The sequence below is a fragment of the Trichoderma virens genome, assembly GCF_000170995.1.
Source record: "Trichoderma virens Gv29-8 chromosome Unknown TRIVIscaffold_84, whole genome shotgun sequence".
NCBI classification, from domain to species: domain Eukaryota; kingdom Fungi; phylum Ascomycota; class Sordariomycetes; order Hypocreales; family Hypocreaceae; genus Trichoderma; species Trichoderma virens.
Genome location: NW_014013665.1, coordinates 45,517 through 72,920, shown reverse-complemented (window position 1 = coordinate 72,920; position 27,404 = coordinate 45,517). Strand labels below are relative to the sequence as shown.

The window sequence follows — 27,404 nt, the reverse complement described above, 5'->3', positions numbered from 1 at the left end:
ATGCGCTAAATACATGCGTGCCCACCGTTGGCGATGCATGCAAATCCGTCCTGGGACTGGATGATACGATATAAATATATCCAGCCATCAGCCGGACCAGCATGTGGATAGCAGGCAAAAGCAGGGGAACATGCCGAGCAAGCGAGCCCTTTCCGACACACATATCCTGGCATCACTCATCTTTCTTTTCTTTCTTTTCTTTTTCTCTTGTTTAAACGAAACACTTCGTCAAAGGCTTGTCTTAGAGTCTCGGACGGCCATCCCACTCCCCACAATCTCACCTTACCAGGTACGAGGACCTACCTCGGGTGACTTGCACCGGCCTGCGCCGCATCAAGCATCGAATTCGTGTTCGAGCATGTACTACCTGTACACGAAGGGGCTTCCCTCAAAGACGCGGTGTAATTGGCAAGGATAGGCGTCGACCGAATATCCGGAACCGCTGCTTGCATCATCGCCATTCATAGTAGACTACCTAGCTTAGACGTAGACAGACCCCCATATATGTAGGTACCAACGTTGAAGCCAACTTATACAAGCTGTACCACCCAAGGGTCTCAAGGTTTGAAGATAATATTTGCAATCGGCTAGTCCCACGGGCCAGCTTTCTTCACGAGGGAAACATGAAACTATCCCATCATATTCATGTCATAAGTCCGTCGTTTTGTCACTTTGTGCCACCGCTCGCTCTCATCCCTCCCCCCAAACCAGCCTCCCCAAAAGACGGCGTCCGCTTACGGTGGTACAGTATGTAGTATATATGTACAAGAAGCCTGTAACGTCAGTATTAATATTGAAGCGAAAGTTACATATGACCACGATCCCAAGTAGACAGCATTCGTGCAGGTTGAAAAGCCCGAATCCACGGCATTTCCGCTCGACAGGGCCAGATATGGTTTGAGACACTTCATCAGCCGATATTCGCTCGAAACTCTACTGGAAGAGCAAGGTGGCCCCAATGTGTACGTCGGTTTGACCACGAGGCGTCGAGCTAAGATAAGGTACCCAAAGGGAGGCAGGCATGCAGCTCCCGGTAGATTGCCATCCATCCCATCCATCCCCCATCCCATCTTACCCACCCGGATTCCCCATATCGTCGACGGGAATCTTCGGAGCTGACATCATTGTCGACTAAAGCCGCTCGTTGCAATGCATGTGACCCCGGCGGATAATACGGTTGCACATTTGCCAAAACGAGCTGTAACTCGCAGGCCCGGCAAAACAAGGGCGACACGGGTTGACGGGCAGAAAAAAGGCAAAATTCGAAACATGGAAGCACCAAGAATTGCAGGTGCGTGTACCCCGTAGATAGTGCAATGCAGGAAGAAGGGGGTGGCGAGCCGGCATCTCGAGTTCACGTGCGCTAGGAGACATCAAAAGATCACATAACCTACCTAGATACTACTAAGGTAGACTATATTGCTATACTAGTAGTATAGGTAGGTAAGGTAGTAGCTTGACCATGCATTAGCATCAAGGAAGGGCTGGTATCGATACTCATGGTGTATGTCTAATACTACTAGCATTGCATTTGACTGGATTCACCACATACTCATGCAAGATTGGCCTTGTCATATTTCCAGGCTTCATTCAAAATCTAAAATTTACGGCGTCGTACATGTATATAATCATTAAAACACCACCCCAACCCGAAGCGAGCAACGTGTAGTTGTCACCAGGTCTGTTTTGGAGTCTTCCATTTCCACATCAAGTTGGTCATTACTCTAGTCATCTTTCACTTACTCATTAATAATTATGCAATTTGGTCGACCGTCAACACGTCGCCAAGGTACTAAACGTCCAGCATGCTTCTGACTTGCTGTGGCGGGGCTGCAATCGAGTTTGTGGTATCCGCGCTGCCGTTTCTCTGCCCGTTGTTTGCCCCATCTTGCCGGGACGAGCGACCCCGTTCTTCGTCCCGATAGGGTGGAGGCCCGTCCTGCGAGATTTCGGCAATCCGCCGAGCTCTCTCGGCATCCGCGTGGCTCGGGTTGTTGGGGAAGAGGACACCTGCAAACGACTCAACGATTCGCTCATTGTGCCGGCGCTCAGACTTTCCGTCGTAGCGACGAGGCTCTGTAGAATTCAAGTTTGCAACGCCAGCCCTGTCGACCCGAGGATTGTTCTTTTGAGACATGTTGTTCATCTCAATGCCATCGTTTCTGGTGGTTGTAGGGTCGCCCTGCTCTCTTTCTGCCTCATCTTCGAATCTGGCTCTGAGTCCGCGCTTACCTCCGACCTCGTTGACATTCTTCGAGATCTTGTCTCGCATGCTTAAAAGGTGATCACCTCTAACGCGCTTCCACCATGCCGGCTTCTTGACGATGCCCAGCTCCCGGTCAATAAGGTCACCTCGCTGTCGCCGCTGTGCGAGTAGGGCCTTATCTTCGTTGGGGCTGGCGAATCCATATGCGACTTGCACAAAGATGATCAACAAAGACGGGCCGTAGCCCCAGGCAAATATGACTGGCACAACTCCGCCGTAGCGCATGACGGAAAAGGTCCAGTTAAAGGAAATGAGCGTCTGGTAAGCAACAAGAGCGCCAGCAAGAGGAATAGTCAAGACGAAGCGCAGCGGAATCGCCCGAACAAGGCCCAATGTACGGTTGAACACTCCACGGTTACGCGGCTTGTAGTGATAGATTGAGTGACGAAGCGAAAACACGATTGTAAACCAGGCGATGACGAGACAGAAAGCGCCAGCTTTGAATCGCGCTCCAGTAGCAGTGGGAATCGCTTTGGCCAGGGTTTGCTCGGGGGATCGTTGCATTTCCACAAACGACCAGCTACGAGGCACAACGAGAAAGAAGTTCTATAGTATGGCAAGATTAGACACCGTCCAAAGGGTTTTGATATCGACATGATTAGAAAGGGAACTCACCATCCAGGTCCAGAAATAGAACCACAAAGGCAGGTAAAACTCCACTTTGGAGCGTCGATCATCGGTACGGTAGACGAAGGGATTGGGGTCGATGAATTGCCTCTCTTGCCAGCTTCCCCAGTGCCTCACTGATTCCCAGACTAGCGCAATGGTTCCCTGGCAGATGAGGAACCAGAAGAAGGAAGTGACAATGATGGGAAGTTCCACGACATGGTAACGGTCAATATCGATGTTGGTGAAGAGGCTGATCAAGGCGCACGCGCAGACAAAGCAGGCCCAATACCACTGCCACCGGCGACCAATTGGATAGAAGCGCTTCTCCTTGGGTAGATATAGCCTGCCATGCTTGGCCAGAGCAGTGAGTGTGAGCATGAGGCCAATGGCGTACACGGCCGCGAAGCCAATTCCCACGTAGCCTCGAACGCCAATCGGGTCCACGGCGCTGTAACACTTGGTGGCGTTGATAAAGGTTCCATTGCTGATGAGAAGCTTGGGCTGGTACGGCTCGTACGTCAGGTAACAGCGCGAGTTGTTGGACAAGGTGCCATTGCTGTAGTAGGTGTAGTTCCAGTGCTCAAGGGTTGTGAGGTTGAAGTGAATGCCTCCAAAGACGGTGTCTGTGCTGTTGTCGCCGCCGGGGAAGGACAGCAATTCCCGAGCATCGAAGATCTCGAACCGGACCATGCTGTATGATTGCGGGCCTCGCGCCGCCGAGTTTTTTTAGAGTATCCTCAACGGTGAATTGTTGTTACCTCCTCCAGTCACGGACAATGATCTCGAGGGAGGTGTTCAGGTCAGCGACGCCCGTCGCTCTCTGGATGAAATCAGCAGCAGAGCATGAGAGAAGAAGACGTCTTCTTAAGAGAAAAAAGGGGGTTGGGTTAGAACAATGGAGAAGAAGAAAAGAAGAAGCTCAATGCGAATTAGAGTAGAGCAATTGGGGCGTGGCGGGTTTGACTACAAGGGCCGGCTGGGGACGATTGCCGGCGGTGCCGCAGCCCGTCGCTGAAAAGCCGCGCACACCGTTGGAACGTTTCGTTATAACGATATTCACCATTGGATGCGGGAAAATAAAATACGGCCACCATGTTCTTGGTATGATATCATTGATGATGGGCACCCTGAGCAGCGAAAGATGATGTTCACGCAGGCAGCTGACAATTGGATTCCCATGAAGAATCATTGCCGGATTCATGGCATTGCATCCAATTAGAGGCATCCCATGTTCAGATATTGCATTCACTTGTCAGCGCGTCATTGTTGCTGTCCATGTCATGATCGATTTAAAGTGCTTTTTAGCGCCAATGTTTAAAAGCATACGCCCTTCATTAGCCCAGATCTCCGATAACCTTGACGACTCATCCCCAATTACAAAAGAAGAAGAAAAAAAGGGGACAGCACATCAGCTCCCATCTACATACCATCTATCTATCAAGCTACACGATTGTTCTTCCATCTAACCTACAAATACGTATATACTGCTACACTGCACTACACACAGACACACCGTATTCGCGCACAAGCGGTTAAGCTCGTACCTGTAGCTCGCTAGCCGTCCCGCTTTATCTGACAAATGGAGTCCAACCCCATGATTCGGTGCCAGTGCGAAGCCATTTCGTTTCGGGCCGTGCTCTCAAAGCCTCTCTCCGTCGATATATGCCACTGCCTCGAGTGCCAGAGACAGTCGTCCTCGGCCTTTGGCGTCTCGGCCATCTTCCCTGTCGAGGGCATGCTCCCATTCCCCGAAAGCATCCAGCCTCACGTCGGCATGTGGACGCGCAAGACCGACTCGGGATGCACGCTGGAGTGCTACTTCTGTAAGACGTGCGGCGTCCGGATCATCCACCGAGGTCTGCTGCCTGACGGATCGTCACAGCCGACGCTGACGGTCAAGGGAGGGTGTTTGGAGAATCTGACGCTCAAGGACGCAAGGCACATCTATACAAGAACGGCCAGAGTGCCGGTGCCGGAGGGGAGCTGGCCTGGGCCGCCAGACGAATACTGATGGACACGGATGATTACTGATGGGCATGGGAATAGACTTCACTTGGCGAGGCGTTGGCATTGGCATTGGATCTCGAGAGGGCACAGAGCATTAATGGCATGGCAGAAAGGAGGGGAAGATGGACCTGAGGAAACGGAAGCATCTATATTCTATGATTGTGACGGACTCAATCTTTGATATAGTCTTATTCATCTTTTACTTTTCTTTTTCATGTTGTACAACATATAGCAGCCATTGATCGAATCTGTATGCATGGGATCGCTTGCTCTACGGTATCAAATCGCCTATTTTATCGAGGCATGCCAAGTGAATCATTTAACCTCGACGACTCCTTGACGGCTCCTCAAGAATGCCCTCCATGCGTGGCCTTCAAAATCATCGTCCAATGTTGTTCAAGACGCTTCCCATCATAACAGCTATTTCTCGATCCCAGCTTGTCTCGACGCTGGGCTTCTTTTTGCTGCTGGAGAAGACGTTCGGGGTTTGGCCCCCCTTAATGACTGCTTGCCGAATGGCATCCCCAACAACGTTCTTATTCGTCCGTAGGGTGCGAGCAACAATTCCTCCTCGGCTAGCTATCTCTTGAACACGAGCGGAAATGTTGCTTGCCATGGAGCGCCAAAAGTAGGAAATTAGAGAACTCGTTTCAAAACGAGACAGCAGCAGCTGGATGAGGCTATGCTGTTTCTTCTTCGCAGAAGCCGGGAAGAAGGGGTGGGCCGGAGGCTCAGTAGCCTCGAGTATCAACTCAAGCGAGGCAATATTCTGACAATGGGACACGACTTCAACGAGAGATTTGTCTAGCGTGGGCAGCTGCCCTAGAGAGCGCGAGAGCGCCGCGGTGCTTCCCTGTAACGCAGAACGAACGTAGGTATCGAGGGCTTGTAAAAGCAGTTTCGGGGACCACTTCTCGGGCTGGACACCCATAGAAGGAGATAGCAGGTACAACGTAGACATGGCCGATGTCAGTCGTGATCGTGCGTCTTCGCTTTGCGCAAAAGTGATGTTGCTCGGGATGGCGAATTCCCGAATCAGGCGCTCAGATACCTCGGATATCCGTCGCTCTATTGGTACAATGACAGTGTCTTGTAAATTCTTGATTGCGTTCAGCTTGTCGAGCCCATGGCCTTCCTCTCCCGGCGCCCTGCTGTCCAGCACTTCACGCAGTGAAAGGATTGTGTACGAGCATCGAACAAGTGCTCCGTAGTCGGTTTTCCCCGTGCTGGGGCCGCCCAATTCGGAGAACTGGACCTGCAGCTGTCTTCCGAGCTGCAGACATCGTCCCATTGACCTCCCCAGTCTCAGCGTTTCCCACAGACGCAATGCGACCTGCCGTATCTCTTCCGCCTCTGCATGCTTGTCGATGACTTCCTTCTCCAGCTGCTTGTAGCTGTCGTTTAGGCTAGAAATCTGAGCATCGAGCTGGGCAACAATGGCCTTGCTTGCCTGCGTCTGCGATTGGGTGTACTGCAGCAAGGGCACAGCAGAGCGGGTTGTGAGGAGGTCAATGTGCGAGTCGATCTCTTGAGCATCAAAGAGGACCCGTGACAAGGGTGTGGCGAGATCTAGCGGGGAGTCGTCGGGGTTGTTGGTGGCGAGGACGAGAGAATTGGCGAACGAGGCGGGTGCAAAGTCGGGAGACAGAAACGTCTCGTAGTCGATGTACGAGGGCTCTTCAATGGACTGAGGATCCGGTAGCGCCGCCATGGTTGGAGCAGTGGCTTGACGGGGAAGTTGTCGCAATGTCGTTTGCAGTGCCTCGTCTCGCCAGATTGGAGTGGAGGGGCCAGCTCCAGGGGAAAAGTGGCGCCAGTCATTGGGCATTAGGCGCATGTGATTTTAACGGGTTAGGGACAGCAGCCACACTAATAGCGATGTGTAGGTACTAAGGTACTGTCCGTAGTACATGTCAGAACCCCCGATGGGAAGATCCGGAGAGAGATGCATCGACATGTCACATAAGCCTATCGCCGTAAATGCCTGGTATATAGATAGGTACTAGGTAGGTGCCTATAATAGATCAAACCCATACCTGCAAGCTCCGTATCAAGCAAAATGTTTATTAACCGGCCTCGGCTCAGCGGAGTCTACGGAGTATATAGATAGATGTAGACCGTGGTACAAGAGTGGCATGGGGTAGGTGGTATTCGTTGATGCCATCGCCCAAGCCAAGGCACAGACCGTGGCGCATTCTTGAGTTGATTGTTTCTCCTTATCCAGCTTGGCACTAACTCGACAATATTGGGGGCCATTAGTTGCAAGGCAAGCAGCTTTCAGTTAGTTACTACTAGGTAGTACGGAGTAGATGACAGTAATTTGCCCCGTCCAGGTCTGAAAGGGAGAAGAGGAGAGGCCAGCAAACACAATCATATTATGGATCCAGGTAGTTTAGTGTCTTTGCTTTGATTAGGTATGAAAGGAATTCAAACAACACTGCAGGCAGATCCAGGTTCATGCATCTTGACGTAGAGCACAACTGCTAAAACACTCTGAGGATATCCATATCCAAAATGGCAGTTGTCAATGCTTGATAGTGGACATTATTGATCTTACATGCCCCTAAAACAAAACAGCCACTATCAGCTACGAAGCCCGCCGTCTAAGCCTGCGCAGGGTCAGCAGGCGCGTGAGGATTGCATGCCTTGCATCAGACTTCCTGAGGCGCATCGCCACACTGTATTAGTCTGCGAGTTAATTATAGCTCAACCTGTTCCAAACAAGAATCCGTGTTCAGCAACCTCAGCCTCGATATCAACGGCGCGGTCCCTCAGCCGGACAGGAGCTTCTTCTTTATTTCCTTCATCTCCCAGCTTTCAGCCTCTGCCGCGCCGTTTGCCTTGTGGCCACGCAACCCTTGCGCGACAATCAAAGGGAAGCAACAAGAAAAACGACGAAGAAAAAACCGGTCTTTCGCTTGGCCCTTTTCTGCTCTAGCCCGTGCTCCGCCTCATGACATGCACCGTACATAATTCCAGGCTGCCCGCGCGCATATACAGGTATTGACCTTATACAAAGTACTGCGACGTCTGATTTGATTATTATACCCGAATCCGCACCAGGGTTCGAGGCCCGTTGCCGCCATCCTCGCTCGCTGCAGAAGTGCAGACGCCGTTCGAAAATACCCACCGACATCTAGAAGCAAGCAAGCATCCATCCCGCACAAGTACTGCTGCCGTAGACAGCGAGCCTCTCTGTATCCCGTCCGTTCCCCCCGAAGCCATGGCCTCCAAACTCGGCGCCACCTTCGTGCCCGGCAGCGACGATGATTATTTTATGCCAGAGGTCGTTGCGCCGTCGCCTCAGCGGTAAGATATCCATATCCACAGCACATCCACCCCAATGTGTCTTTTTTATTCCACACCCATATCCCTGTCTCTAAGCCTCCTTGTCCTTTTTTTTTATGTCCCTCCTATCTCCCATTTCGCCTGGATGAGGCTGGACCATGTCAGAGGCTGAATGGAGCCGTTAAGCCATTCGAGGTGGGGCTGCTGCTGACGTTCTCGTCTTGATCCTTTCGATTAGGGTGACCCCTCAGGTGCCGCAGAACATGCAGGAGGACCTGCAGCGCATGGAACTGGAAGCCCGTGAAGTCCACGACTACAATAGAAGCCGCGAGCCCTCGCTGTCGACCTACACCGGCCAGAAGCCCGATCCTAGAGGCTACGGTCAGAGCCCGAGCCAGATTCAGAGCCAGAGCCAGACTCGGACACGGCTGCCCGACATGGACGAAGACGCCCCGTCATTCTCGCCTTTCCCCAAGGTCGTGGGCGACAACGTCCCGCCGGCCGACGACGAGAAGGAGAACATCCTGTGGAAGGCGCGCAACCATGTGCTGCACTCGCAGAACGTCAACATGCAAATCACCTGGGCCCGCGACGTGCTCAACTGGGCCGAGATCTCCATGGACGCCGCCGTCAGAGAGGCGGCTGAGACCGGTAATCGCCCCCCAACCCCACGAAAGGAGCATGAGCTGCGCAACGACGCGGTCAACATCATCAGATACCTGGCCGAGCAGGAGCACCCCGACGCTCTCTACATCCGCGCTAAATGGCTCGAGTTTGGCAAGTTCGGCGAACGCGTCGACAAGCGTGAGGCCTACTCGGGGTATAAGAAAGCCAGCGACCTGGGCAGCACACGGTCCGTCTACCGCATGGGCATGCTGTTTGAGCAGTCCAACGACATGTCCAAGGCGAAGGAATACTACTACAAGGGCCTCAGCCTGAAGGACTCGGCCGCTCTGTACCGTATGGGCATGATGAGCCTCCTCGGCCAGCACGGCGAGACCAAGGATTATCACGGCGGCCTGGAGCGCATCCGAGCCGCTGCCGACAGTGCAGACGAGGACGCTCCGCAGGGTGCGTACGTCTACGGCATGCTCATCGGACGAGACCTGCCCGACATTAGCATACCCGAGGGCATGTTGCCCTATGCCATTGATACTGCAAAGGTCTATGTCGAAAAGGCGGCCTATCTTGGCTTCGCCAAGGCTCAGCTCAAGATGGGCCAGGCGTACGAACTGTGCCAGTTGGGATGCGACTTTAATCCCTCCTACTCCCTTCACTACTACGGCTTGGCCGCCAGGCAAGGAATCCCAGAAGCTGCCCTTGGTGTCAGTCGGTGGTTCCTCTTCGGCTACGAGGGCGTCTTCAAGAAGAATGAAGAACTGGCCTTCAAGTATGCCCACGAGGCAGCATCCGCAAAGCTACCTACTGGCGAGTTTGCCATGGGATACTACCACGAAATCGGCATCCACGTTAACAAGGACGTGGTTGAAGCCCAGCGGTGGTACCAACTGGCGGCTGATCACGGCAACAAGGACGCAGTCGGTAGACTTGAGTCGTTGAGCCAGGGTGGTGGCCTTTCCAAACAGGATCACGAAACAACAACACTGGGACGAATCAAGTCTCAACATGGCTCGATGAGAGGCAAGCGCCCCGATCGATTCAAGCAGAACAACCCAATGCCCACGCTCAGTGAAGGTGATGGTCCTGCACCGCTGCCCAAACTAGTTACTGCAGTTGGCAATTCGCGAGTCTCGCCTTTGCCTTCACCGGGCATGCGTCCCACAATTGTGACAGAGAATAACAGCTTTGCCGAGCCATCCAGGGCGTCCTTTGTTGATACCGCCGATCGACAGCCGGCTTTTAACATCCGCGTCGATCCAAACGCCCCACCCATGCGATCTCAGTCTGCCGCGCCTTACCCCGTAGATGATCGGATGCAGCCGCCGCGGAATGCGCCATATCCAGATGACGATGGCCGACCTCGCCTCAACAACAATTACCCCCCGAATCAGGGCCCTTCAGCAGACCGGCCAGGCAGCGCCTTCGGAGTCAGGCCGCAAGGAAATGGTGCGCCACAGCCAGGTGGCAACTTGTATCCCTCCGGTCCGCCGGGCGCCGGTCGTGGCAGAGGAGGACCACCCGGACCTGGTCAGGGTCCCGGAGGCTACGGACCGCCAGGAGGCGGACCTGGCCAGGGACGCCCATATCCCGGGGACAGCCGGCCTGGAAGCGCTCACAGCGGGAATCGCATGCAGAACAAACCACCCCAGGGATACGGTGGTCCTGGAGGCCCAATGATGGGCGGCCCTCATGGGGGACCAGAGCCCGGGCAATTCGCTCCTCGAACGTCATCACGACAAGACGGACATCCCGGCGGCGGCCCAGGCGGCCCAGGCGGTCCCGGAGGCCCTGGTGGACATTTCCCAGACAGGATGGGCTCTCTCCCCGGCCAAGGTGGACCACCAGGAAGAGTCCAGACTGGAGGTCCCCCTCCTGGACATGGACCCTCACCTGGGCCCCAAGGTCCTGGAAACGGACCCCGACCGGGCCCCAGCCGGGTTGGCACTGCTCCTCCGGGACCAAGTCCTCACCATAGTTCAAGTCCTGCACCAGGCCCCGGCCCTGGCCCGGCTTCTCCTCCGGCCAAGGCCAAACCGGCGGGCAAGCAAGGACCCGCAACGTTTGAAGACATGGGAATTCCGCAGGGCAAACAAGACGGCGATTGTGTAAGTAGACTTCCAATTCGGCCGAGCATACGAAAGCAGCTAACATTGAGTTTGCAGGTTGTCATGTAGAGAATATTCTATCTACATGTCGTAGAGCATACATTTGCATATATACTGAGGAGAAAGGGGAGTGGAAGGAGGCTGGTCACTGGCACACAAGACGTCAGCACCTGGATAACGCATACGCCTCCAGCATGCAACACATCAAATTCCATCTACAGAGCGCATCTATTTCTGCGTGGCGAGCTGACTCGAACTCTTGTTTTCTCAATCAACTGAAGCAAATATCTCAGACGACTTTCGAATTCGGCAAGATAATACACACAGGGAGGCAGGGGAGGGAAAGTGATTGGATGGATGATTATTAAAAGCCTACTTATTCGTGGCGCTGGGTTTATACAATGTATTTTTTTTCTGTTTCCAATACATGCAAAAAGTGATATACTGCAGGCGAAAGACGGGATCGGGGTTGTCTTTGGAACGCCCCGTTGCAATGGATTCCTCGAGCGTGATTTGTGTATATACTGGTCTGATTATTTTGTACTTTTTGGAATGTCTGAGCTATGTATAACTAATCTCTATTTATTTTCCCTGCTTTGACTTGTATTTTTCGTACCATTCGCATTTGATGGATAGAGAGTCATCATCATATCCGGATATGCTCCAATCTTTGTCTGTCACCTTCACAGTAAGCATTTAGATTAGACGTCAATCTCAACTCAGAGCTAACCCCGCGATTCTTCTTCTCTCATCATCTGACTTCGCCTAATAAATAGACTATGCAGGGAGAGGTGAGTTTGCATGTGAGTGTGGGGTACTACTGCTGATGCTCTCTCTGTAGATCATCTTGTTGCTACTACTAGCTGCCGTAAACGGGGTCCATTGTTTTGCCACGTTTTCTGGCTGAAACAAGCAGCAAAGGAGGCTTTTATCTTCTCCAGGACGGCCGCCATCAGCCACGATATAAGCATATCTGCATACCCAGGGATCTGATATAACCAAGACTCCATCAGTGAAGCCATCCATCCGCCGGGAATACTGTCAGCTTTCGGGCTAGGCCTCAGCTCCAGCGCTGCATCATTCCCCATCGGGTACCAGATCCGCCCGCCGGCCCCTCTCGCGCCGCCAATCCCACGATCCGCCTTATCTGCCTGGATCAGGACATGATGCCCAGCAGTTTTCCCTTGTCTCGCCTGGCTTGCGTGGCTCGGATCCTACGATGCAAATCGGGGGTTGATTGACGGTGGCAAGCGAGGTTTGCTGCTAGCGATGATTCAGATCCGGCAACACCAACGGGAGCAAGCAACTCGATAACCGATAATACAGTGGTTTTACAGCCTCTAATATCCAGGTACTATTTAGTAGGTGCCTGCCTATGCGGTAGCTGCTTCTCATTTGGTAAGGGTACTGTACACTTGCCATTCTCGGTCGCTTCATCTTCATCTTCCTTTTCCTTTCTTTCCTCCTCTTTCCTCTGCCCTCCTCTTATCCCCTCCCATTATCATCTATATCAATATATTCGACGACTGATCAACCCGGCATAGATATCACACACTCAGGGTCACCCAAAACTGCAAGCATTCGCCATGAGGTCCTGCCTTCGACTTCTGGTGGCAGGATGCTGCCCCACACTGGCCATCGCCGGAGTCAGCACTTCCCAAGAGGCTTCTTTCAAATGGGAAAACATTAAGCCCAGTCATGATCTCGAATACCACGACTGCTATGGCGAATTCAAGTGTGCGCGCCTGGAGGTACCCCTAGACTGGCTCAACGAAACAGACACAAGAGTGGCCACCATTGCAATGATCAAGTTGCCCGCTGTTGTGCCAGATGAGGATCCTACCTTTGGCGGCGCCATCTTCACCAACCCTGGGGGACCTGGTGGCTCCGGCGTCAGCTTCGTGCTCAAAATGGGCCACTATCTTCGCTACACCGCTGATAAGCCGGGGCGCCGTCATTACGAGATCATCTCTTTCGACCCCCGCGGTATTGGAGAAACGCTTCCCGCTTCTGATTGCTTCAATGGGAACCTACTGACACGCGATGCTTTTCTGCTCGAAAATCGTGGCAACGGCGCCCTCACCAGGGGCGACAGCACCATTGCTTACAGCCTTGCTGTGATGGATGCTTTTGCCCAACGCTGTCAGGGGGCCGAGGACGCCATGGCCTTTGTCGGAACGCCCAACGTCGCTCGCGACATGGTCGAGATGATTGACAAAATCGACGAGCTGCGCAAAAGAGAGGCTGCTCAGAAACCCAAGGGGCATGAAGCACAAGGCACATACGACTCCGACACGCGAGCAGAGCTTAAGAGGCGATCTGCTCCCAAGAGGAAGTCAGCCGAGCTCCATGACGAACCCGGCGATGTTCCGCGTCTTCAGTACATTGGGTTTTCCTATGGAACCGTCCTTGGCAATTACTTTGCTTCCATGTTTCCTGGACGTGTTGGTCGCCTCATCCTCGACGGGGTTTGCGATATTCAAGACTATACAGTGGGCCCAGTAGGTTTCTCATCTGATGAAGCTCTTGTCGCTTTTACTAACCGGTTTCTTTCCTTCTTTGCTTACTATTAGGGCTGGCAAAAAAACACTGTTGATACGGATGAGATATTTGATAATTTCTTTGAGGGCTGTGCCGCTGCCGGCCCCGAAGTCTGCGCCCTGGCTCGCACGTCAGATACTAACGGAGCATCCGACTTACGTCGTCGTTTTGATACTTTCCTCTCAGAGCTAGACAAGACACCTAAGCCTGTGCTGACAGATTCGGGAGACGTCGTCATCGTAACCGGCTGGGATGTTCGAATGCTGGCCGCTTTGGTGCTTTATTCACCTTTGAAGCTTTTCAAGGAGCTTGCTCAACAATTTAACAAATTCATGTCCGGTGACCTGACAGAGATGGCCGTCATGGCCGTCAGCACAGGCATGGTGCCCGCCATGAAAGACGCATGCCTCTTGGACAAGGCGGCCCGGCCGAGCAATATTGTTGAAGCTCAGAGCGCCGTCGTCTGCAATGATGGCGATGATATTTCTCACAAAGGTGTCTCTTGGTGGCGCAAGTACGTGCAGAGTCAGATGGACACTTCCAGCATCTTTGGCGCCGAATGGTCCACTATTCGTCTCCCATGCTCAAGCTGGCGTATCCGCCCCAACTGGAAGTTCAAAGGCCCCTTTACCACTCCGGATCCGGATCCGTCCCTCCAGCCGGGCCGTCCCGCAGCTCCTATTCTGTTTCTCTCCAACCGGCTTGACCCTGTCACGCCGCTGCGAGCCGCCCAGGCCATGGCTAAACAACACCCCGGAGCAGGTGTTCTCATCCAAGAGGCAATGGGCCATTGCGCTGTGGCGTCTGCTCCCAGCGAATGTACAAGGCGCGTTGTAGCCGACTACTTCGAATCTGGCATCATTCCTTCCGATCTGTCAGCATGTAAGGCTGATTGTGGCCCCTGGGATGAGTCGTGTCCATCTACAGATGGGCAGGGTATCAAGAGCAGCGATGTTGATACCATGTCTACTTGGTTCAATAGAGACCAGCCGTTGTGGGAGCGGAAATCACCTCTTGGCTTGTTGTAGGCTCTCACTTGAACTGCTCGCTCTGGCGTGCGTTGGATAATGTTTATGCACTACTCACTACTCACTACTTGCCTATCCAACATCCTAATGACTGCGGTTCAAGTGCCGGCGCGGGATGCACCTTTTATTCAATTTGTTCCTCTACTGTATGATTTGGTGGTCGGCGTGCTGGATAGTCATTCTCACTCTATATATATATACACACATTATCGCTACTCATCACTTGCCCCTACGCTGTAAAAACCCGCCAATTGTTTGCCTTGTGATATTTGAACCAACAACTCTACTCGTATTTCGGCCTAACCCTGGAGCGCAATCCTGCACAGAAAGTTAAAGCTCGATGCCCGCGTATTTTCTCTCATCATCTGTATCTCATTAGAGTTTTAACATCAAACAGAATGGCACTAGGTTGGAGTTGAATCGCCATCAGAAATGTATCGATCTTATTATAACAATGTAGTTCATATGGCCTAGCTCTCATCACACGGCCGTTCGTCAATACATCTGATACCGCAGCTACAACCATATTATGCTGCTCGCCAAGAAATCTAGGTTCAAATTGTCCCCATCAACAATCAAACAGCAAATATTATCCCACCGCGATTCATCGCATCTAACTACCCTCCGAAATTATCAAATGATAGCTGCTATACTGATTCCCAGATGTACTCGTCATCCATTCGCTTAAGCCCACTCGGAGTCCAGTGCCAGACGCCTCGGCGAGCCGCCGATTCGATAACCTCACGCTTGGTGGGTTGGGGAACAGCATTCGCGCGACAAGCCGCGGCCTCGCAACCATTGTCGCTCCACCCGAATTTGAAGTCATCTCCCCACCAGACTCGCAGTTCAGCGCCAACACGTAGGTTAATCAGAATCGACGTGATATTCGCGTAGCCATCAAACAACACGGGTGTCAGTCGACAGTTCCCATGAGGGAAGCTGGGGCATGCTGGAATGCGCTTTGTCTCAGACCAGGCGATTGATTCCTCTCTCCCCAAAACGTCGTTGTAGCGGTATGCTGAAACTTCAAACTCGCACCAGTTTTCAGCACCTTCTGCCGCGCAGCCGAGACTCGCGCCCTGGAAGTCAAATCTGAAGCAGTGGTTTGGAGCATTTGGGCCAACACCAATCTCAGCAGTGTCTCCTACACTAGAATGAGATGATGAAGGCAGGGACGGCGGCACGAATTCAACAAGCTGACCACCAGACGAAGGGTTGTAAGATTGAGAAGTCTGGGCCGATGGAGGGGCAATGAGGAACCCTTGAGAGAACCAAATATCACGAGACGGATTGAAGAGTGGACCCGGTTTGGTTTCATCAAACTGTTCAAGTTAGACATGGATATAACAGGAGGGGATATAGAATGTACTCACGTCCAAAGTAAAATTGCCAATCTTTCCACCAGTGGGACATATAAGGGAGGAATCTGATCCATCCACAAAAGAAGCCTGTGGTGGCACGGAATCTGTAACAGAAGGAAGAACAGGAGTAAAGGGGCTCTGGGTGCTAAAAGCTGGGACCGAGAGTGCAGAACTAGAGTTATCCCATGCAAACTCTGATGTTACCAATCTAGGCCAGGTTAGAGACAGTATGCAGCAACAACCATTTGTGACTTACTCTTGTTGGCGTCGCATGACTCGCCGGTTGGGAAGGGTAAGAGTGGCCATGGTAGTAAGAGGGAAGTTGATTGTGTATGTGGTAGTTTGCTCCGGTATAACGTTGGTCCATGTACTAGTTTGGAGAGCCGTTGCAAGATGTGATGGACCAGTTGGAAGAGTGCCGTAGGCGTTCTATGACAGCGGCGAAGGTTCCAACACTGGAGCTTTGTTGTCCCACTCATTGCTGTATGGAACGAGAGTAGCAGGCTGTCCATCAGGACCATTGATGACAGTAAATGTCGAAGTGCGGGTGCCAGTGACAGTTCCCGTTGGAGCCGCAAGGCCAGAAACCACTGCAGATGGTGGCAAAACAACTGGCAAGTTGGTTCCAAAAGTCCCATATTGAGTGAGAGTAGGGAGATTAATAAGACTGCCGCTGGAGAATTGGGGATTGGGGAAGGGTAGTCCACCAGATGACAGAGGTTGAAGAGAGGCCCCAAGTTCTGCACCACTCGGCAAGCCGACAACGGTTTGGACAACAGGGGTTGCCATGCCATCTGATCCTACTGTGGTAACTGTGATGCAGGTAGTGAAAATTCCACTTCCAGCAGGAGTCACAGGGAGGTTTCCTTGTGGAAGAGGAAGGCCAGTTTGGGCCGGTACAAGAGAAGGGTACCCGAGGTTGGTTTGAACAGGCAGAACACTGCCCAGACCACTGGTAGGGATGAGGATGGTTTGAATAGCAGGTGTTATAAATCCATCCGGTCCAACAATACCAACCGTGATGCAAGTGGTGGCAAGGTTAACTCCATTGGGAAGGTTTTGAGTGCCTTGTGGAAGACCAGAAGCTTGGGCAGGGGGTATTGGCAGTCCGTTGGTAACAGCGGGAAGAGCGTTGCTCGAAAGCACGACAAAGGTGGACTCAACAACAGTGGGGGCGCCGTCAGGCCCCAAGACAGTATAACTCGTACAAGTCGTGATAGCACTCACACCACCGACATTCGTTGCAACTTGTGACGGATACCCAGAAACTCCTCCAACTTGGCTTGGGACCCCAGTGACAACGTTGGCAGGAATCGCGCCGGCAGTAGGGTTGGGAACGACCCAAGTGGTGCCGACGACAGTTGGAAGACCATCTGGTCCCAATACTGTATAGCTTGTGCAGGTTGTACTGCCAGGCACACTCGCTCCAGCTGCAGTTCCAGTGAATAGGGGCGGGATACCAGTGACTTGATTTGGAACACCACCTATGGAGTTCGGGCCAGGCACACCCAGCTGCGTCGTAGTTGGTGCTGGCAACAGCCATGACGATTCAATGACAGTTGGAAGTCCATCAGGGCCGAGGATAGTGAACGCAGTGTGTGTGGGAATGACTGGTCCGCCAGGCAGGCCCGTAATAACACCGGGGTTGGTTGGAAGGCCAGAAGCAAGGCCAGATGGAAAACCGGATGGAAGACCAGATGGAAGACCAGAAGGAAGACCAGAAGGAAGACCTGAGGGAAGACCTGAGGGAAGACCTGAGGGAAAGCCAGAAGGAAAGCCAGAAGGAAAGCCAGGCGTGGCCGTTGGGTAGTTTACCCAAGTGGAGTGGACGACTGTGGGAATTCCATTGGGTCCGATGGTGGTGTAGCTTGTGCACATAGTCTCACCAGCTGTTGCTAAGACATCTGAAGCTGCTGGGGCAGTGCCTGGGGTGAAACCAGGGAACGGAGCAGTGACAGTGGGAAAGGGATGACCAGCGCCATTGCCATTTCCGTTCGTGGATTGAGCACTGGGGAATTCAAGAACTGTTGGCTTCCCGTCTGAGCCAATGACTGTTACCTGAACAGGCCGGCTGCCGTCCAAGCCAGCACCTGTGGTAGCGGGTGAAGAGTACTCTGATGGCTGCCTGTCATTGGGATTGGAAGAAATGCTAGGGAAATCATCCGCATCGCCGTAAGCGGAGTTCTCAGGAGGAATAGCAGTAGGAGAACCAACAACTGGTCCAGCGCTGAAAGATGCCTGCCCGTCTGATGGTGTGGGATGACCTCCGTGGTTGGAAATCTGGGAATTGTTGGGCCAAGGCTCTTGTGTGTGTGCAGGAGATTCACCAGGAAAGTCCGCAGATGTCTCAGCAGGGTCAGAAGCACCATCGGTGTAGATAGGGGCAGACGCAACATCAGATGTAAATGCGTTTGACGAGTCAGGATCACTGCCCCAAACGTCAATAGTGAGTGTGGTGAAAGGTTTGACACTGGTGTGTGCGGCCTCAACAGACTCAGCTGAAGAAATCGGGACAGGCGTAGTAGGGAACCCAGTTTGGTGAATTGTCTGGTCAGGGTCAAAGTCACTGGGCTGGACAACACCGGAAGGCGTAAGATGGCTAGTAGGGTATACAGTGACAAAAACTGTTGTGACGACTTGGAGGGCACAGGTAGACATGTCAGGAGTTGTACCAGGGAGGTTTCCAGGGAGGCCAGCAGGAGAGCCCTTGGGATATCCACTTGGATTTCCATAGGCGTTGCCATCAGGACCATCATTGAAACTGCCACTTGGAGAGCCAGCGGGAAGGCCGCCAGAGCCACCATTGGGACTGTTGTCCCGGTTGCCGCCATGCGTTCTGTACCAAAGTTAGTGAGAGCCAAGAGGAGAGAAGGGGAAACAAGCCGTTACCCGTAATCCACTTGAGCACTTGCGTGCTGCACTACGGTGCCGGCCATCAAGACCGCCAAAGAGGTGAACACCCGCATGATGGGCAAGTATGGCTGTCAGAGCTGGTGTAATCACAGACGATCCGTAAATGATGACAGTGAGATGCGTCCAGCAGAGATGAATGCGGATGAGGGACAGAAACAAATGAACGACTGAAGAAAGGCGAGGTTGAAACGAGAGAAACGAGGTGAAGTGGAAGAGAAAAGATGAAGAAGAGGGGGGGAGAGGGGAGTTTTGATGCTAGCAGAAGAGTGCTGCGGACTCGAGCTTTGAAGGGAAAGAACGTCCATCCAGTCAACGGCGGTCATACGATGGTGTGTGTGTGTGCCTGAGGAAGACTCAGTCTCTTTCCCGGAGTTGGCGGTGTGGTGGGCAAATCTACGTTCCAGAGGGACCGCTCCTGCCACAACGGCACTGCTTCTGGATCGAAAAAGAAAGCAAGAGCAGTTGACAACCGAGAAGTTGACGTAACAGTATCATCTCGGCTTAGAGATTGGACACCACCGACGGAAAGAACATCGGGATCTCGGTCAGCGTCCGTGTACCAACGTGGCCGGCCTCGCTTCTGTCGCCGTATTCGCATTTTGGATTTTGCAGTCGTGTTTGGCTGCGATCATGTAGCTGAACGGATGTTCTCCGAAGGGCAGGTATCTGGAGAGATGCATGTGGAAGTCAACATTCACCAGAACGGCAGTATAAGTGCAAGTGCTCAGGTAGTCCATAAGGGGCACAAGCGGGCGTGAAATGCCATCATCTCCGCTCCGTGTGATGTGCCTATGTGATGAAATAATACGGTTGGGACCAGCACCAGATGAGTTGAAGCGTTGCATGTTCTCCGGGCTGCTATTTTGCCGAATGTTGAAACTTCCGTGCAAAAGCTCCCCAAGCTACCCATGTAGAATGAATAATCGATCACGAACGCAGTCCTGAATCAGAGTGAACACGGCATCGGGTGTAAATACTTTCATTGGCCTATAAAATACAATGTAAGACCATTGGGTGCATTCTGATTGCACTAATTAGTTCATGGTTGCACCTTTGGGCCAATTAATGTCCAGACTAGACGTCATCAACTACCTGGTTAGAAAATCGCACGTCTATTGGCGGGAATCTTGCTGCGTGTCACCATAACGCATCGCCTCGTCTGACGTTATTTAAGCATCGCGGCCAGCCTCGCAGGGCTCCGCCATTTACATCCTTCTGCCATACATGATGCAACCATGTCTTCACACAGTCCACATATCAACACTCTGCCACCGCCCAGAGAACATGCCCTTTCCAGATATTTAAACAATCGGCCATTCCTCTACATCAAGCGTGGAGCTATTGCAGCATCCTACCCCATTCGCGGCATCTGGTACTTCACCCGGAACAGAGAATTTTGGCCTCTCCTGTTTGGCAGGCTAGTGCCTCTGTCTCTGATCTCATTCTTTGTATACTTCGTCCTATTCTCGTTCGCGTTTCTTCCGCAGTTCTTATTCCTAGCTATCTTTCAAGGCTGGGGCGCCTGGTTTAATGCCGTTGTCCTCGTGTTGGGCGAGGGGTTGGTGATTGTTCAGGGCTTGTTTGAAGGCTTCTTTGTCGATGAATGTCGAGTGGATGTTTTTGACGTAAGGCTGCAATACGTGGCGAGCCGCCCATTCAGACTCCAGCTAAATCATCGCCAGGCCACGCTTATCAAGCTCTCGCTGAAGGATCTGATTTCTCCTCATCGCCTTCTGTTTGAAGATGCCCCCGATGCAGTCAAAATGCTGGGGAAGCCAACGAGCCCGGCTAGCTTCAATCCATGGAGCACGATTCAAGTCGTAGAGCTAATTTTCTTTCTCCCTCTCAACCTTATCCCATACGTTGGGACCTTCGCCTTTATTGTGATAACGGGAACTAGACTCGGGAAACTATCGCATCACCGCTGGTTCCAACTACGAGGTTTGTCGAAGGCAGCACAGGCGTGTGAAATAAAGGCGCTTGAATGGGAATACATCTGGTTTGGGACCGTAGCCATGATTCTTGAGCTCATACCGGTGCTGTCCTTCTTCTTTCTCCTAACTACGGCAACCGGTTCGGCTATGTGGGCGGCAGACTTGGAGAAGTCGAGGAGAAGCGAGGCGGAATCCGACGCTAGGCAAGGCACAGCATCTCGATATACAGATGACTTTGCGTAGGGTTTAAATAAACGATATCACTGGGTTTCACGAATGACAGACGCATGAATAATGGATACCTAGATTAGAATACCTCAGAAGCGAATACTATGCAGTTAATACACCCTCGCAACAGCATACCTACGTTGTACATGTTCCTTTAACAGCCCGCAGCTCTGCGTGGAGTTGCGGTATCCATTTCGTGGCCACCCATTTGGTACCTAGTAGGTACCTCAGTACCTCTAACACGCCGCACATGCTCCGCCAGTAGCAGCTGTGCTGGGTAGCTGTTTTAGGAGCATTCACGTCAATTTGCACCCGGTAATGGACTAATATTAGTAAGAATTCACACCCATCGCCCACCCTTTGGCACCCGTCTAACACCTCTTCGTCATCATTCAGCCTAGAATACCTCTACGCTTTATGCCACCACACAAGCAACGCCTGCAGCAACCCAACGGCAACCACGATTCTCAAGCATCGACACATTGACATCCTCTCCATCACGTTCTCTTCTCAATTCCAGCCTCTATTCCGAACCGTCTCTCAAGGAACGCGACCTCTTGGCAACCATGGCTGACCGTGGCCTCTCCCAGATTCTGGCCCAGCTCAAGCAATCTCCCCAGATGAGCTACCCCGAGGCCAGCGCCCTCCTCTCCAAGGCCAAACTTATTCTCCTCAGCCTGAACGCTCTCACTCCGACTCCCTCAACACCATCGAACCTTCTCGCTCTTGCCCGAGAGACGTACGAACAAGGTGCCCTGTTCTCTATCCGCGCCAAAAACGCAGATGCCTTCACGCGCTACGTCCAGCAGCTGCAGCCGTTCTATGAGCTGCCGTCAGCTACCCTGCCGCCAAACCTGCCCGAACGCAACAGAGTCACGGGTCTGAGCTTGTTGCTACTTCTCACCCAGGGCCGTTACGCCGAGTTCCATTCAGAGCTGGAGAGTCTGGCAAACAGAGATGGAGGCGGAGCCGATGTCGAAGGCGACCGATATCTAGGATACCCTGTTCGCCTGGAGAGGTGGCTAATGGAGGGAAGCTATGATCGTGTATGGAAGGCAATGAAGAGCAGCGAAGTACCCTGCGACGAGTACAGCGTCTTCTCTGAGGTGGGTGTCTGATGATTTCGCACTTGCAACTGTGACGCACGGCTAACCAAACGGATGGGGACAGATTCTCAAGAACCAAATACGATCCGAAATCGCCAGCAGCAGCGAGCGAGCCTACCCTAGCCTTCCGATAAGCTCCACCAAATCGCTATTATTCCTGAATTCAGAAGGAGACGTTATTCAGTTTGCTAAGCACCGCGGATGGCTGGTTAAGGAGGGCCATATCTATTTCCCCAACACTGCCGCCGAAGGCAGTGAAGATGGAGTTTACGTCAAAGACATGAGTCAAATGATCATGGAAAATACACTAGGCTATGCTCGCGAGCTAGAAACCATTGTGTAGAGAAAGTCAAATACGGCACGGTCTGGTTTAGTCACATTAGATGCAACATCTCTCAATGCTCATCAGCATACAATTAATTATTCATCAAGTAAAACAATTCCAAAAACATGATAGAAAGGCATCATTTATGATTTGTAAACGAGCTTGATACAGCTGTTCACTGCTCTCAATCACCACTGAAGCCTCTCCACGAGCCACCTCCTTCGATACCTTTTCGTTAGATTCCATGACTATGATATTGTTACGCCCCTGTGAGCCCCCCTTTTACAATTCCAAGTCCAAATTAGTGGTCTATGAAAACAATCTTAAGCCGCTGCCGTGCTTGCCAATCTCACAAACGCCGCACACTCTACAAACCGATCCCTTGTAGCTGGAGTGGTACTTTGACCCATCAAACGCACACTCTTCGAAAGGAGCTCCGCTGTAGATTGGAGTATGGCTGGCGGCGCAAATTTCAAATTCGGCAAATTGGTCGAATTCAATCTCAATGCTGTCATTAGGATTCCTTTCGCATTGGGCTTTCGTCTTCTTGGCCTTTGTTTAGAAGCATCTCGTTAGAACTGAACAAAAACGGGTTACGAGTTGGGGCAAGCTTGATTCATCACTTACATTCTCGACGATTTTGCTGGATCCTCCATTAGCAATGATGCGGTTTGCAAAACCCAAAGCCGAGTTATAATTCTTGCTCTTGATCGCCACTTTGATGGCACTTAGCAGTGCGATCTGCCTGTGAGGTACCTCGATCTTGGGGATCGTGAAGTAGGCAGATAACTCTAGGCTCTTCTTGAGTTTCGCAGGGTCTTGAGCGATCTCATCGAGCGAGCCAAGGTTTCTCCTGGCAAGTTCAATGCTCATTGCAATGCTGTACTCTCTCGCTGAAACAATCAGCTTCTTGGCCTCCGCCACTTCGCTCTCACTGGAAACTGCATTGATAAGAATAGCGTGCAGGATACCCTGGAAAATCTGAGCGCCATCTTCCAGCTTGTTCGCCTTCATTGAATCGTAGCCTCTTTGCAGATCATTGGAGGCCAAATGCTCCAGATCGCGTGGGATAATAGGCAAGACTTTTCGAAGGTCCGTTTCATCAACGGTGCGGCGAACGTAGTTAAGAAGAGACGGCAGGTTGGCCAGTGCTGGAAGGAAAGTCTTGGAAGATTGGTACACTTCCAAGAATCGAGGCTTCAAAGGAGCAAATTCGACTGCGCCAACCTGTCGATTCAAGAGCTGCATGGCCGATTCAAATGAGCCTCCAGCAACGTGGTCAACAGCCAAAGGCGAGTTTCGCGCCCAGACATCAGCCTCGCAGCTTCCAGCACCACCAGCTTCCGCACTGTCAACATTCACAAAGTCATTCTCGATTTCAGGAACATCATCATCGCCCATATCCCAGCCTGCTGCATCATCGTCATCCTCGCCGGGGATAGCGGTGAGTCTGTCTGCCGGTTCCTCTTTTGCAACCTGCTCGGTTTCGGCTCCGTTGGCGAAGTTTGGTTCATCCTCGAGCGACAAGCCTTCTACCTGCCCAAGTAGAGCATTTTCAAAGTAAGACTGTGAGCTAGCCTTAGTGGGCCAGTTGCGCTTGTATGTCGACACCACCGGCTTTGATGGTACCAACGGTTGGCCTATGCTGGGTATGGTTAGCTGGTCCTCTGTGAGACCAGAAGCCTCGAGAATAGCTTCGCATTCTTCTTGCAGCCCATGGGATTTGGCCGTTGTATACGCAAGCGGGTCTATGATACAGTTAGTGCTCTATTGCAGTGGCAAGAAGGAGCGAGTTCACGTACACAAATCAATCTCTTTCAACATCTGGATGCGGTCTTCAACATCGCCAAGGTAGAGGGCGTTCTGAAATCGCGAGGTGAAATCTCCACGGTGCTCTGCAATCTTGGCCATTCGGGCAAGCTTGGAGTAATCGCCTGTTGCCAAGTAGAGGAATGAGAGCTTGTCGAATTGCTTCAGTTTCTGGTAGCACATCTCCACAATCTGGTGGTTGCCATGGGCCAGTGCTTCTGTGCCCAGTCGAGTCCAGAACTTTGGCTTGTCCAGTTCCTTGGCCATCTCCACAGCAACATCTAGATTGCCGCATTCAATTGCCAGGTCAAATCGGGTGGTTGGGTCCTGAACAAACTGCAGCGCGATTTCAGGATAACCTTTCTTCTGGAGGTATGAAATGATAGACTGGCCGACAAGGCTGGAAGTGCGGATGATGTGAAGCATTTCTTCATAGTTTCGCTTAACCAATGCCATTTTGAAGCGATACTCCGTTGGGTCAATACGTAGAATACGAGGCTTCGCTGCTCGATCTAAGCAATAGACATTTCGGCCCTTGACACGTACAAGGTATACCGTCTGGTCCAGTGTCCGAACGATGCCATTGTCACCGTTGAGCAAGGCATATTTGACGTGGTTCAGGGTCGAGTACAGGAGAATGCCCGCATCGTCCCATGTGGCGCTTTTTATGCGAATAGTCTCATGCAAGGTGCTGATTTGCTCAAGAGACTTTGTCACAATGGTCACGTTGTGCTTGCTCAGCAAGGCGGCGTAAAGGCCATCGTTCGACCACACAATATATTTGACGCCATTGATGGAAAGCTCTGCAGTGTTCTTTTTCTGCTGAATATCGTAAAGATACACGGTCGATGGTGTTATAATGAGGAGGTTGCCGGTTCCTCCAAAGTATATGTCGGTAGTACCAGTCGGAGGCTTGAACGAACGAGCCGTGTTGTTCGACAGATCCTTGATATCAATGGTTTGGCTGGCAACATTGAGTACAGCGAAACGATTTCTGGCAACAAAAATGGCAGAGTTTCCTGATCCCCGCTTGGACTCGGTAGGCTCAATCACGCCAGATCCATCTCTAGGCAGGTTGAGAAGTTCGTAAGAGCCACCGTCATTAGGCGTAGTGACGAGAATAGATCTCTCGGCAGGGTTGTAAGACAGGGTTCGGGGGCTGACCCAAGGGCTTCCAAGTTTCTTGAGAGACAGGAGCGTTGGGCTTTCTACATCCTTCTGGAAATCATACGACCTAACGTGCTTCTCCTTGGTTATGTAAAAGAGAGTATTTTGGTGGACAGCCGAGGCAGGACGCTCGCGTTCCAGCTTGAAAACCATGACACCATTGTCATGGCCAGCTGCGAACAAGTTGATTTCAGGGTGGGCTGCGATAACCCAAAAGCGGTCATTTTCCCTCTTAAAGGATTGCACAGCAGTCCTCTTATTAAGATCCCAAACTCGAATCGTTTTGTCTTCTCCCGCCGATAAAATCAGGTCTTGGTGGGGGTGGAATAGACATCCCGAGGCATTCTGGAAATGGCCTCGACAAGTGTCTACTTCCCAAGCCTTGGTTTCACTCATGCGCCAGAGCTTCACTAGGCGATCATCGCCGGCCGAAACAATCAGTGGCATAGTGGGGTGGAAAGCGACCCAATTGACACCACGATCATGGCCCTCCAGAACGAACTTGACGACAGCATCTGTGTTTCCAAACATATCAGTTTGGTTTTGGTTTGCACGCGCAATTTGGTCTTCGTAGCTCATCGACGTCGGCGCTGAGTGCTTCTTTCGTAGGCCCGAAATATCCCAAACACGAACCGACTGATCAAGCGAGGCGGACACCACAAGATCTTCCTTGGGATGGAACTGGGCGCACATGGCATAGTGGTTATGACCGGTCATAGTACAAACTGAGAGAGAATTAGCAATCTGCTGCGTTATCGCACCCGATGAGGATGCAACGTACTCAAGCTGCGGTTCTGCCAGTTCCAGATTCGAATTGTTTGATCATCAGAGGCGGACAGAATCCAGGGAAGCTCATGATGGAAGAAGACGGTTCGAACGTAGTCGAGATGGCCGTTCAGTGTAAAAAGGCATCGTCGGGTCTGGTAGGACCAGACTTTGATTTTGTAGTCGTCGCCGCCAGATACGAAGAGAGGCTGTGTTTTGTGAAAATCAACGCCGCGGACCGGGCCATCATGCTCTTCGAATCGATCTATCAGTGTGCCCATCCGGTAATCCCAGAGCTGGATTGTGGAGGAGTGAAGGGCCACGAGGATCCATGGTCTAGTGCACCACATCAGTTCTCCGAGCTTTATCGCTCAACATGGGAGGCACTCAGCTACCTTTTAGGATGAAACGCGATTCCTTTGGCCCTGGACGATTTCGATTCAAACTGAGGGGCATTAGTTCGGCATCTCGAGCTGAACAGCTGTTGAATGACCTACCTTGGTCAACATTCCTGGGGAAGACTGCATTCTGGCGGGGAGGTGAGGTCGGAGCCTCGCACATCAAGGGAGAAAAGCGAATAGACAGATCAATACACGCCTGAGGAGATGTAGACGAATGGCTTAATCGGTCGTGATTGACCACGACAGCTATTCAAGCCTAGCCAGAGAGTCAGCATAAAAAGGAGCGAGATGGAACAGTGCGTCGTATTGGCCAACAAGCTTCCAATTGAGCATCGTGTCCATCTCCAATTGTGGGTATTGCGCCAGTCGCAGCCCCGCAATCTCATTGGACGTGACATCTCACCGCCTTGGGCGCCTCACCCCTCTTATATGGCATAAACTCATAAGCCACTATCCCTTTACTACATATCGAGCAATGCTCGACTCCATATATTGAATACATCCACAGAAACATGACGCGTTTCAGCATACTAGGTGCTTCATAAGAGGAAAAAAAGACCATTACATAATAAATATTCTACAATGAGTGTTTTGTTTCTCCCTCTGCCATTAAACTGAAAGATAAGTAAATAGTTAAATAGATTTTTTATTGACTATTAAAATATAAAGATTGTTTTAAATAATACTTTAATTTAGAAATACTTAGAAACAATGCTAACGTAGCTAGTAATGGAATAGGAGAAATTAATAGCATTATCACTAAATAACTATCTAAAGATGTGATATACTTCTTATCATGCTGGTATTTCGAGGCTAGTTGTCTTTATCTCTGTTGCACCTCCTGGCACTAAAGCGTCCCCTAATTGTCGATTGTGGGGGGAGCTTTGATACATGCGGGACAGTTTGGGGGCACGGTTTCGTATATGTATA

At 51.8% G+C, this 27,404-nt stretch overlaps 10 protein-coding genes across 10 annotated transcripts; 5 read left to right on the top strand and 5 right to left on the bottom strand.

The window, feature by feature from the left end:
• Positions 1 to 1,556: 1,556 nt before the first annotated feature.
• On the bottom strand, positions 1,557 to 3,761 carry TRIVIDRAFT_78067 (uncharacterized protein; the record flags this gene model as incomplete). The annotated part of the gene is made up of 2 exons (XM_014097792.1): positions 1,557 to 2,812; positions 2,882 to 3,761. 2 exons carry the CDS (start codon positions 3,563 to 3,565, stop codon positions 1,793 to 1,795), a joined length of 1,704 nt encoding a protein of 567 aa, XP_013953267.1.
• A 708-nt stretch (positions 3,762 to 4,469) lies between these two features.
• Positions 4,470 to 4,886, top strand: TRIVIDRAFT_50799 (uncharacterized protein; the record flags this gene model as incomplete). The annotated part of the gene is made up of 1 exon (XM_014097791.1): positions 4,470 to 4,886. The coding sequence occupies one exon, from the start codon at positions 4,470 to 4,472 to the stop codon at positions 4,884 to 4,886; it is 417 nt and encodes a 138-aa protein (XP_013953266.1).
• Positions 4,887 to 5,261: 375 nt separating this feature from the next.
• Positions 5,262 to 6,593, bottom strand: TRIVIDRAFT_50767 (uncharacterized protein; the record flags this gene model as incomplete). The annotated part of the gene is made up of 1 exon (XM_014097790.1): positions 5,262 to 6,593. One exon carries the CDS (start codon positions 6,591 to 6,593, stop codon positions 5,262 to 5,264), a length of 1,332 nt encoding a protein of 443 aa, XP_013953265.1.
• Positions 6,594 to 8,105: 1,512 nt separating this feature from the next.
• On the top strand, positions 8,106 to 10,965 carry TRIVIDRAFT_193560 (chitin synthase activator; the record flags this gene model as incomplete). The annotated part of the gene is made up of 4 exons (XM_014097789.1): positions 8,106 to 8,191; positions 8,409 to 10,555; positions 10,655 to 10,896; positions 10,954 to 10,965. The coding sequence occupies 4 exons, from the start codon at positions 8,106 to 8,108 to the stop codon at positions 10,963 to 10,965; spliced, it is 2,487 nt and encodes an 828-aa protein (XP_013953264.1).
• A 1,595-nt stretch (positions 10,966 to 12,560) lies between these two features.
• Positions 12,561 to 14,339, top strand: TRIVIDRAFT_133856 (uncharacterized protein; the record flags this gene model as incomplete). The annotated part of the gene is made up of 2 exons (XM_014097788.1): positions 12,561 to 13,397; positions 13,470 to 14,339. Coding segments are annotated over 2 exons (1,707 nt in total), but the record flags the coding sequence as incomplete, so codon positions are not given.
• Positions 14,340 to 15,112: 773 nt separating this feature from the next.
• TRIVIDRAFT_203806 (uncharacterized protein) lies at positions 15,113 to 16,132 on the bottom strand (the record flags this gene model as incomplete). The annotated part of the gene is made up of 3 exons (XM_014097787.1): positions 15,113 to 15,787; positions 15,839 to 16,034; positions 16,083 to 16,132. 3 exons carry the CDS (start codon positions 16,130 to 16,132, stop codon positions 15,113 to 15,115), a joined length of 921 nt encoding a protein of 306 aa, XP_013953262.1.
• A 123-nt stretch (positions 16,133 to 16,255) lies between these two features.
• On the bottom strand, positions 16,256 to 18,792 carry TRIVIDRAFT_224926 (uncharacterized protein; the record flags this gene model as incomplete). Its single annotated transcript, XM_014097786.1, has 2 exons — positions 16,256 to 18,662; positions 18,716 to 18,792. The coding sequence occupies 2 exons, from the start codon at positions 18,790 to 18,792 to the stop codon at positions 16,256 to 16,258; spliced, it is 2,484 nt and encodes an 827-aa protein (XP_013953261.1).
• A 1,182-nt stretch (positions 18,793 to 19,974) lies between these two features.
• On the top strand, positions 19,975 to 20,916 carry TRIVIDRAFT_50603 (uncharacterized protein; the record flags this gene model as incomplete). The annotated part of the gene is made up of 2 exons (XM_014097785.1): positions 19,975 to 20,364; positions 20,422 to 20,916. The coding sequence occupies 2 exons, from the start codon at positions 19,975 to 19,977 to the stop codon at positions 20,914 to 20,916; spliced, it is 885 nt and encodes a 294-aa protein (XP_013953260.1).
• A 551-nt stretch (positions 20,917 to 21,467) lies between these two features.
• Positions 21,468 to 22,440, top strand: TRIVIDRAFT_90721 (uncharacterized protein; the record flags this gene model as incomplete). Its single annotated transcript, XM_014097784.1, has 2 exons — positions 21,468 to 22,007; positions 22,072 to 22,440. The coding sequence occupies 2 exons, from the start codon at positions 21,468 to 21,470 to the stop codon at positions 22,348 to 22,350; spliced, it is 819 nt and encodes a 272-aa protein (XP_013953259.1).
• A 3-nt stretch (positions 22,441 to 22,443) lies between these two features.
• TRIVIDRAFT_78060 (uncharacterized protein) lies at positions 22,444 to 26,600 on the bottom strand (the record flags this gene model as incomplete). The annotated part of the gene is made up of 6 exons (XM_014097783.1): positions 22,444 to 22,884; positions 22,960 to 24,080; positions 24,135 to 26,033; positions 26,090 to 26,409; positions 26,469 to 26,518; positions 26,571 to 26,600. 6 exons carry the CDS (start codon positions 26,598 to 26,600, stop codon positions 22,642 to 22,644), a joined length of 3,663 nt encoding a protein of 1,220 aa, XP_013953258.1.
• Positions 26,601 to 27,404: the final 804 nt, after the last annotated feature.